Source organism: Amblyomma maculatum, chromosome 5 (assembly GCF_055883805.1).
Source record: "Amblyomma maculatum isolate TAMU_Amacu chromosome 5, ASM5588380v1, whole genome shotgun sequence".
Classification (NCBI taxonomy): domain Eukaryota; kingdom Metazoa; phylum Arthropoda; class Arachnida; order Ixodida; family Ixodidae; genus Amblyomma; species Amblyomma maculatum.
In genome coordinates, this window is record NC_139348.1 from 36,816,397 (window position 1) to 36,827,084 (window position 10,688).

The following is a 10,688-nucleotide window of genomic DNA, read 5'->3' on the forward strand; positions in this document are numbered from 1 at the left end:
GCGAACGTGTGTGCCAGCCCACGGAGTCAAAACCTTATTGAGAATCGCGGCAAACTGGCTGCTCAAAATAGAATAATCAGTGCCAGTATCCAACAAAGGTCGAACATGGCGGCCATCCAGTATTACTGGTATGTCCAACGACAGCTGCTCGCAGATATCAGGCTTCTGAGTGTTTGAGTGCTCTGCGTCGGTGTACGCGGTATGCTTCACCTGCAATTCGTCGTTGTTGCAGGCGCGTTGTTGCGGTGTCCGTTCCACTGGCAATTCTTCATCGTTGCGGGTGCGTTGTCGCGTCATCTGTTCCACCGGCAATTCGTCGTTGTTGCGGGTGCATTGTTGCGTCGTCTGTTTCACCGGCAATTCGTCGTTGTTGCGGGTGCGTTGTTGCGTCGTCTGTTTCACCGGCAAATCGTCGTTGTTGCGGGTGCGTTGGTGCGTCGTCGGTTCCACCGGCAATTCGTCGTCGTTGCGGGTGCGTCGTGGTGGCGTCGAGGTAGCGTTATAATCGGCAACCGCGGACTTTTCCAATGTCGATTCGTAGTCTTTCCGTGTCCGCGTCGTTGGGGGGTCTCCCGCGCAGCGATGTCCAGCGAGCCTACCCCCGAAGGTCGCTGGTTTCAGTTTTCCCGCTGGGGGCTGGGCAGTCGGCCCTGCGCTGCCCATGAGGACCTCGCAGCAGATGGCGAAGGGCGAGCCCTGGGCGACGGTGATCGAGATTGCCGCAGACGAGACGGAACACCACGACGCTGGTCATTGACGAAGTCTTCAACGGCTCGCCCTTATAAAAATGGGAACATCCTTTGAGTTCAATGTGAACTCAAAAAAGTCAGAAGGAAGCAACTTCCTCTGAACTGAGAATTGGCTACTGATTTTGAATTCACAGTGAATTAACTTTCTCTGACCATCCTGTGAATTTCCTGTGAATTTCCTTTGAGCTCCCAGTGAACAGACCGTTGTCAGTTTGAGTTGAGTTCACAGGCAGTGGCCAATTATTGGTTCAAAGGAAGTTCGAAGGAATGATGACTATGGGATATTTGGTGGATGTTCGAAGGAAGTATGTTCAGACTGAAACATTTGTTTGTATGAGCTTATATTTATTTGAATAGATGTACTTCCTGTGTTTAGGCCTTGCAATTAGGCCTGCTTTCGAAGACCCTGCGACAAAAAATCGGATCACTGCCCACAATCCCAGTGCAAACATGCGCAACTGCCGGTGGCCACCTTGGCCAGTACTCCATTGAGCAAGCAGGTGTAGGCTGCAAAAAGAAAAAAAAAACATTAGAAGCATGACTGCAATGAACAAGCTAGAGTCCATCCAGCCTTCCTTAGCTTTTGTAAATTAAATATACAGAGCACGGACAGTGTGAGCGCCATGCAGGCACCACAGCATTATGCATTAAGGCAAGCATTATGGCCCTGACCATCACTGAAAAGTCAGCTGTTTGGACAATATTTCAGAATGCTCTTGCATCACATGCACAGGCTATGAGCTCAAGGACTTACAGATAACAGCATCCAATTTTGGGCAGTCGAGTGCCTTTTTTGGAGCTTCTTCCTTGCGGGCATTGCAGACACGGCCATAAAGTGAGCTTTCTTCCAGTTCTTCGGGTGAGAACACAACCCGCACCAAGTTACAAGCAAACTTTGTTGCTTGATTGCCCGCACTGAGTTTCATACGGTCAATCAACTGCTGATTTACCATAATATTGCTGCCAATGTGCACCTGCAAAAACAAAAAGCAAATATTAGTACTATGACCAGTATTGTAACATAAAACAATATTCCTTGATATGCAATAAGAAAATGAAGGGGCTTTACAAACAACAAAAAACTTAGACCAGCTTCAGAACATTCAAAGAAACCCCAAAACGCATAATTAAGGTAATTTGTTTGCAAGTAAAAATACACATTCAAGAAGCCGTACTTTAACATGTACAACAATGAAGGCATACAAAAACTATCGGATGTTTTTGACACCTTCCCGTGCGGTGTTTTGATGTAATTTTTAGTGATGCCAAACATTTTAACATTTTTATTAGCGTAACCTGACAATTCTGTACTATGTATTTAAGGTAACTAGCCAAAAAGAGGGCACATAATGCCCCGCAAAGGATTGAGCGCTAATAGTGCATTGCTATAGCAGAAGAAAAAACAAGAAATAAGAGATTTTTTAATGACCTAATTTATGCTTGCATTTCAACAATAAAAAAACAGATTTTAAGTCAAAAAATAAAGGGATTCACTTATCATTAACATTGCAAAGGTCATTAAAAGCCAGTTTAGACAGAGCACAGTGCCCACACTGTCACCTCCTGATTAAAAATACTAACATCCTTTTCGTACATCAGAAGCTCAACCAATTAAAAACACTGCCAATGAAGGTTTACTAAAAGCATGCACTCCCTGCTCTGTATGTGCTACTTTGAGGCAACATTTAGTTTCCAGCTTGCACAGGTAGCTTTCATAATTTAACCCCTCAAGCACTTTGGACAAGCAGCTCGTCCTTGTAAAGCTGCCCTCAAGCCATTTTGGACGAGTGTAGCTTGTCCTTGCAGGATAGATCCTCACCCTGAAAGTTTTAGGCGAGTACAGCGCTCCTCTGTGGCTTAGGTGATGCGCCATTTGACAGATGGCACCACTGACCCGTTAACTGCTTTTTGTTCTACCGCTTGAAAGCCTTTTAAGCAGCCTTAATGAGAAAAATAGTGCCTGGTAGAGCAACGCATGCACTGTTGGCCCGTCATCGCGGGAAAGAAGCTTTTCTTCGTTGCCATCCTCGCCATCCGAAGATGGCTCAGACACCAATTTTTGCATTGTTATGGGAAGCGAAGACGACAGTGATGACATGAGTAGTTCTTCTGACGAAGATGATGACAGCTCAGACGATACTATTGCGAGTTCTGTGTCAGTGGATGAAAATTGACAACATTCCGATGAAACCCCCTGGGCTTCCATTCTTGGTCGTCCCTTGTAAAACATTTCCAGCTACCTCGCTATATGTTACTCGACTAGATTGCTGCTTATTGGCGGGCAGTTGATTTTTCACGTAATGAGCAATAAACTTCATTGCGCTCATTTGACTTAGTTTCTGATTCAAATATTTTTGTCTCGGATACCTCCTTTTTTATTACACTACCAATAGAAACCAGCAGTAAAAATGAAATCTAAAGGGACACTTAAGCTCCGCCTTTAAGGGTATGATGCGACCAGTGTAGGCTACCACCCAACATATAAAGCCCTGCTTTAACCAAGCTGTATCAACATGTCTGCATAGCCTAGGTGTAGCAAGCCTGACTCAGCATTGAAGAGCACTGGAATGTTGATTCGTATTTCACCCTCCCACCTCAAATGAACGACCAGAGTTAGCAGCTCCTCCTAACTTTTGGATATCATGTGGTCTCGTTAAGCCACACAAATCATCGAAGAATGTGTGTTCGGCCATGCCACTTGCCAGCGCCATGCTCTTGATGTTTCACTCACAACACAGAAAACAAATTTTCATGGAATGTGGCCTTTAATGATATCGTAATTTTAAGCAATTTTAGCTAGAAATCTCGAAATAATAGTGCTCAAGGGGTTAAAGTGAAATTGAACTATTGTTGGATCAGCTTAAGAAGCCACAACTCCTTCTCAAAGGAGACCCTCCTGGCAATACCATGGTGGTTAATTGCCTTTGACTTGCCAGAGTGACATTGCAGGTGGCTGTCAGGTGCAAGTGGATTATCTGCACATTAGCTTGAATACCATGATGACTGGCCCAAGTCGCTAAAATGACTGATTAGAGGAGCACCAGCTGCGTCATTCGAGTTGTAGTGCAAAAAGATGGCCTTCCGAGATCGATAACCTAAGAAATTGCTGAATATTAAACAAGCTAATGGAAATCTCTTTTCTGATGAAAAGGGCTTTGCTATAGCCCAAGCGAAGTATGCTCAACAGGAAGCGTAAACAAAAGTAACCTTGCACTTCCGATCACTACAGCTTTCACAAAAACTCTTCCAAATCAAAGTACACACGAATGAAGTAACAGTCACTAAAATGAAAGGAAGCAGATGGGATTTTTTTTCATGGTTGTTTTGACGAATTTAGGAAACTAGCACTGTATGTCTTCTGTCGTTTCTATTAAATTGACATTCATTTAAAATATCATTATGCTACTAATTATGCAGTCTGTGATCCCAGCCTCATAAAGAGCATCCCGGCCACGGCAGCCGCTTTTCAGTGGAGGTGAAACGCAAGGTGCCCGTGTGCTCTGTGCTGTCGGTGCACGTTAAGGAACCCCAAGTGGTCGAAATTTCCAGAGCCTTGCACTACAGTATCTCTCATAGCCTGAGTCGCTTTGGACATTAAACCCTAAGAGCCAAACAATCATAAAGAGCATTGCTTCTTGCCTATCTATGAATTCAGTGACTGCTGACTTCATTCACATGGATAATGAGCTCCTCGTTTCCCTATCCCTGCACACTTCTCAATGGAAGTGCATGACTTGTGGCAGTGCTATCATAAAGCTAGAACCAAGTTCTTGTGTGACCCTTAAAAAAGTTTCATCAAGAAAGGCAGTAATGAGGACAACCATGCAGACACTAGACTAAAGCAACTAACCTGAGCCTCGGTTGGTGGCACAACTGCTTGTGTTGTACACGCAGCATTATTAACGGATTCCGTCAGCTGATTGACCAGCTCAGCAACATCTGAAAAAAACAAAAAAGAAAAGCTTAAACAAAACATACTATTTCATCACTAGCAGCAGCAGCCCATGTAACATTCACCACAGGAAAAAAGCCTTTTCTTTGCCCTTGACTGCATGACCAACCCCTTTCTGTCACCAAATGCGCCATTCAAAATTTTGCTGCTAGGCACTGGCATCACTCACGCACTCAAGGCGCCCTATCAGCGGTACATAATCTAGGGGATGCTGATAGCAATTGATGAAGCCAATGCTGACATCCCACTTCTGATCTCTTTGTTCGCTGTGGAAATGCCTGGATTGAATTAACTGCGGAGGACGTTGTAACTACAGTGCAACTGACGGGAGCTGCTATTGCTTAGAATGAATTCATGGGTGCGGATGATGATGCCGAGATAGCAGTGAGCGCTTTAACAGAAGTTAGTCAGATCACATCCCTGAAACAGTCTGTCGGTAGCAAGGGCCTTGAAGAGGTCAGCATGCAATATACATGTATGGCGGCAGCAATACGCCATACGTTTGGACAAAGGCTGACACTCAAGTGTGTAGCTGATACTCGATAGCCCATGCTTCACCTATCTCGTGTCTGTCTTTCGTGTCGACATTTGCTAACATGGTTAGTGACCGAGTTAAGTTAGGCAGATTGCTGAGCCAGGTGCCGAGCTTGCACAAGCATAAATTTCCTGTTGTGAAAACAAAACCACCACCTAAGTGACCAAAATGGCACAGGAAAATGAAGCGCATGCCATAAGGACTCCAAGGTCCAAGACAGGACGAGGCCACATATGATAATTTCATACAAATTTAGATTTTTTGGTGTCCCTCCTGCGCTCATTCTAGATGCACCTCATCATTTGCAGGAGACTCTGTGGTTAAAATCTGAGGGAATCAAGGGTTCCATTCAGATACGCCGTCCACCGTAATGCAAGAGCACCACAGACCTGCCGCAGCCGTCTGGCTACAACTTATACCCCGTGAATGTGTTTGAACCTAATGCAGCTCTCCGGGTTCACTGGAGCGTTGTTGTCACCGACCACTCCAGAACAGAAAGAAACCCGATCCCGCGCCTGCTTTTCGGCCTCGGCTTGAGCAGCACAAACCAGCACAGGTGCTCACCTTGAGTGGCATTTGTTTACCATGCATTTTCATGCAGCTATCACATACGACAACAGGCTCAATCTCAGATGCATGCGGATCCCAAGCAATGACAGGTGACACGCAAGTCACTGTAACACAAACAAAGCATGCTTGCAGACCAGGAGTGGCAGCAGTTCATCTGCTACGTGCACTGCAGGCATGGTGGTTGGTGGCGTCATGCAGCAGCGCCACGGTGTAGCTGAGCACTACTGTACACCACCTATAATGTGTTGCAAAGACAACTACAGGAAGAACACCGATCCTAATCCTCAGTGTAGGGGGAACCTTATTGCAGCAACATAATCTTACTGGTGCTTTTACTAGGACGTGCTACAGACCAAGAGGTCTTATTCATTTAAGAGTTAGCACTTGAATTTGTTATGCTTTACATAGCATCTGGTGATACAGCAAATAATTTCAGTCTCATAGCAATGGAGATCAGCATCCCAATGGCTTCAGAAAAAAGCGATCACATACCAAGCATCTGACGTGCTTCATCTCTTGCGGCCTTATATTTCTTCATTCTTTTTTTTTTGCAGACTCCACTTCATCCTCAAGCTCCAGGACTCTCTTTTTTGCATTTGTTGGCTTAGACATTTTGTCACAGCTGCAGTTTTCCTGCAAAACGACATGTGGCAAGGTCTATTCACTAAATTGTATTTGCACTCAAATGCATCATACAAAAATTATTCAGTATAACGCATTGTGCAGATATCTGGTTCCACACATGAGATTAGAAAAACAGTGACCAAATGAAGACCACTGACAAGAGAAACGTAGCATGGACACTGTTAAGGGTTCAAAGCAACACTTCTTAAGGAGGAACATTAGCCCTTGAGCAAACCTTGCACATAAAAGGACACGGTAATGTTTAACTGCGAGCTGACAACATCCAGCATCACTACTGCTCAAGTGGGCAGAATGCCCACTTGAGCAGTAGTGGACAAAACAAAGGATGCATTTCCAGAAAAACAGTTTGAGCTCCCACGCATACCGTAAAACATAGTCACTCTGCTTTATGGTAGGTTCATGGTGTTTTATGTCCCAAAGCGACTTAAGCTATAGCTATGAGGGATGCCGTAGTGGTGGGCTCACCTGGGGTTTTTTAATGTGCAAATGACATCATACAGTACACAGTCAACTTGCATTTCACCTCCACTGAAATGCGGCCATGAATGCTGGGATTGTACCCATGTACAGTCGTGAGCTTTATGAAAGGGAGCACGCGATCCCGTGGCAGACAACCTCGTCCTGAACTAGTGGCAAAGCGCAACGGCAGCATTGAAAATAAAGTGAAGAGAGCGGTGCTCTTCCACCTGTTGGCCGTACCCTGTGCACTGGGAGCAACTTTTAGATCGACAGCTAAAAATCATTGCAGCATTATGCTTTGAAGTAGGATGGACAGTTGGGCGAGTTGGTACAATTGCATAGTCGATGGAACAGCGCGAAAAGACGAAACACACTCTTTTCTTGTGTGCTTCGTCTTTTCGTGCTGTTCCACCCACTAAGCATTATGCTGTTGGTAACTGATATCACTGCTTGCCTTGCTACGCTCTGACCTAGCGACCCAGCGTAGTCTGGTAACTCAGGCAAAAGCGGCAGCCCAGGCCACTGCGGTCTTGGAATGGCGACTCTATGCACTGCACCCCCCCCCCCCCCCACACACACACTTCTTTTGTTTTCCTTTTTTTTCTTTTTGAAATAAAGTTTTCTCTCTCTGCGCGAAATCTGGAGAATGGCTGGTAGCGAAGAAAGGAAGCATGTTTGATGCTTCAATAAAAAGAAACAAAGAAATGAACATGAAAATAAATGAATGCGACAAAACGTTGGGCGCTTTTATCTGCTTAAACTTCAGTAGCCTGCAGCTGTAAAAGTGTCCGTTTCGCTGCTACACTACCAGTTGTCTCGAAACGAGCACCCTGGGCATCTTTAAAACTTGTTCTAAATCAGCTTCAATATTCAAGGAGCTGCCATTCTCTATGCCGCACCGTACCGAGACAACGGTAAGAACAAGATCATTTTCCTTTTTTTTTTTTACGGAGCCCAAATTGGAAGCCTACTCCTGTTATCACGAAACACCGAGAAATGCCATTTGCTGTGTAAACAGGGAAAATCAGGTCCACGTAACGACAGCTGGCCCGTTTATTCTACTTCTCATTTCCGCGAATTCTGTTCATTAGGCTTTTTTTATTATTATTATTTCACGTAATTCCCGGAATCAACTGTCTGTCTACCCCGTGCACCATGTGCACTACTGTCACCTGCCGTTTAACACAATGCGGTCGTAATGCGGGCATGTAAACGACTTCGCGACACGACTCACCGCGAGTAGCAAAGGAAGGTGTTTTCACCGGTGAACATTATTACGAAAACGAAAAGAGACAAGAGACGTTTGACTGCTTACCCACTCCGAGGCTGAACGCAGGAGAATACGACCCCTCCTTCCATTGGACATGTAGTACTCCTTGGTTCAGAATAATCTTCCAGTATTTTGGATTATCGACCAGTTTCGCCTGCAGTTCTTTTGATTGTAGGTTTCTTACGGGGTATGCGTACCACTTCTGAGCGGTCGCCCATTTAACCAAGACGTGATCGGCCATTTGCACTACTCACGCTGTGAAAACACGACGAACACAACGAACGCGAACAATCAACTTCCTACAGTCATGAAATACATAGTGAAGTATGCCGCCGGCTGTTCTCACGAAAACGATATAGCGCTAGAGTCTCAAGCGCCATTTCGAACAAATCAAAATTTTAAATTCACTTTTGCAAATTTAAAAAAAAACTTTTAAAATAAAAGCTATGATTAAAAAACAAATTGAAGAGTTTGTTTTTTTACTAATGATATGTGATGCGTAACAAACGCAAATAATTTAAGCAAATTATTGTCACTAGCAACAGCAGCGCTCTTTTTTTTTTGAAGCGGAATTCTTGTGGTGCATGTCAATCTTCATTGGTTTTACTCAACGTGAGAACGTTGGTTTTACTGGCAGTTCTTGGTAACCTCGGCTGCGTGGGCTTCTTGTGCATGATAGTACCGACGTCGCCGACGTATTAATTGCTGGTCTTTAAACTGTGATAGGAGGTAAACGAGCTTGACTTTCGTGAATAGTGTGACATCCGGCACTAGGCACATCGTGAAGTGCATTTAACCGCAGGCTTTTGAAGCCGTTATCGATGGTACTGCGATAACCGTCTACCCGTCGCCTACCTGTCGCACGCACTGGAAATGCCACCACGGTAAAAGCGCACTTGCGCGACGTCAACGTCGCGCCGTACAGAGGTGCACTAAATCACGACGGAAGCAGGCCGCGCTTGCTAACAGCGTCGCTGCGAGCCAAGCGTTGCCAGGCTGCAGTGCCGACCCAAATACTGAAGAACCCTGCCAGCCCTACGCCGAGCTTCGTTGCGTACCGTGTCAGAGTGCTGAAGCAGCGGTCACAGATGTAGACGCCGTCTCGCGCATGCATCGCCATCGAAGCAGCAGGCTGCGAAAGCGATCAATTTGAACCACCTGGCATTCTTTAACATGTATGCAAATTCTTGAATGTGTTATATTTTATGTAAAAAAAAAAATTCAGAGGGGCAAGACATAGACCAAGTAATACCGCACACACAAAAATAAGCACATGAAATGCGTGAAAAGAAAGTTATCTTATACACTTAAGGAAAAAGGGAGGAAGGGGTGAATATTCTTGGTCCTTGTGTGGTGACTAAGAAACTCGCGCTAAAAATAAGATCTAGCGCATGAAAAAAAAAAAAAATAGCATGGATTCAAAATAAAATGAAAATGATGTTTACTTGCACAGCAAAAAAAAAAAAAAAAACGAATGCGATTGTGTATATTTTGATAAATGTATGATTGGTTTATTCTAAAAAGTTCAGAAGTTAAAAAAGTGCAAGGGGTACTCATGAAAGAAAAAAACGAGAAGTAGAGCTGAAAAGAATGACCTTCGTATGTTTTCACTTAAGAACAAGAAAAGAAGGTTATGATACATAAAGAGTGAAGGGAACTTACTTCCTCTTTACTTGAGGACAAACGAAGGAAGGTCATTATTGGTATTGCCAAAGAGAGCCAGTTTAAATATGAGCTTCCTTCTGTCAAAAGAAAGGAAAGTCTCAACAAGGTGAGTTCAAAGGAAACTTCCTTTAGTCAAAAGAAAGGAAAAGTCTATAGGAAGGCTGTTCAGGAAGCAAAAAGGAAAAACAAAGGAAGTAAAAAGGCAAATTCTATTTTCATAAGGGCGGGGCCGTTCGCCGTAGCGAGGCCGCGGAGAATCGGCGGAAAAACCTTCGAGGCCCAGTCGACGGTAGGGACAGCGCCGATAGACATGACCCGGTTCGCCGCAGTGAAAGCATAAAGGGCGTCGGTCGGGGGTACGCCACTCGTCTGCTTTCCGTCTAGATGGTCGGGAATCCGTTACGTACTGGATCACGGGGGCCGGTGTTGCTGGTGCAGCTGCGTTAGCAGGCATGAGGGTCGGCGGCTGGGGTGGAGAGTATTGTAGCACCTCGGCGTATGTGGGACGCTGAGACTCAGGTGGCGTAAGAGGAGGAACAGGGTGAGGTTCACCGCTTGGAACCGGAGGCCGGAGCGCTTGCTGCACTTCATCGCGCACAACGCTCGCAATGGAGGTAGAAGCTAGTTGAGGTGCGCCATACAGCAGTCTGAGTTCGTCGCGCACAATCGAACGTACGAGCTCCCGTAACGCCGATGCGTCCATGCCATGCGATGTTAACTCGGCAGAGACGGAGGTGGCGTGGATGGTACGATTCTGTGCCGAAGCTCGCTGCTGAAGCACTTTTTCTATCGTGGATGTTTCCGCAAGGAATTCTGCGACAGTTTTAGGTGGGCTGCGCACCA

The 10,688-nt window shown here is 45.3% G+C and overlaps 1 protein-coding gene across 1 annotated transcript; it reads right to left on the reverse strand.

Annotated features, from left to right (window-relative positions):
• Positions 1-795: 795 nt before the first annotated feature.
• On the reverse strand, positions 796-8,492 carry LOC146188045 (uncharacterized). The gene is made up of 5 exons (XM_084603070.1): positions 8,226-8,492; positions 6,299-6,439; positions 4,600-4,688; positions 1,504-1,723; positions 796-1,256 (listed from the first exon to the last, which is right to left on the reverse strand). The coding sequence occupies exons 2-5, from the start codon at positions 6,342-6,344 to the stop codon at positions 1,174-1,176; spliced, it is 438 nt and encodes a 145-aa protein (XP_084459196.1). The 5' UTR covers positions 6,345-6,439; positions 8,226-8,492; the 3' UTR covers positions 796-1,173.
• Positions 8,493-10,688: the final 2,196 nt, after the last annotated feature.

Excerpts from the sequence above, each read along its gene's own strand:
- LOC146188045 (XM_084603070.1), bottom strand. The coding sequence starts at position 6,344 with ATGAAGAAATATAAGGCCGCAAGAGATGAAGCACGTCAGATGCTTG. Across the intron at positions 4,689-6,298 it reads TGAAGCACGTCAGATGCTTG|ATGTTGCTGAGCTGGTCAAT; the intron begins GTATGTGATCGC and ends TGTTTTTTTCAG. Across the intron at positions 1,257-1,503 it reads AAAATTGGATGCTGTTATCT|CCTACACCTGCTTGCTCAAT; the intron begins GTAAGTCCTTGA and ends TTCTTTTTGCAG.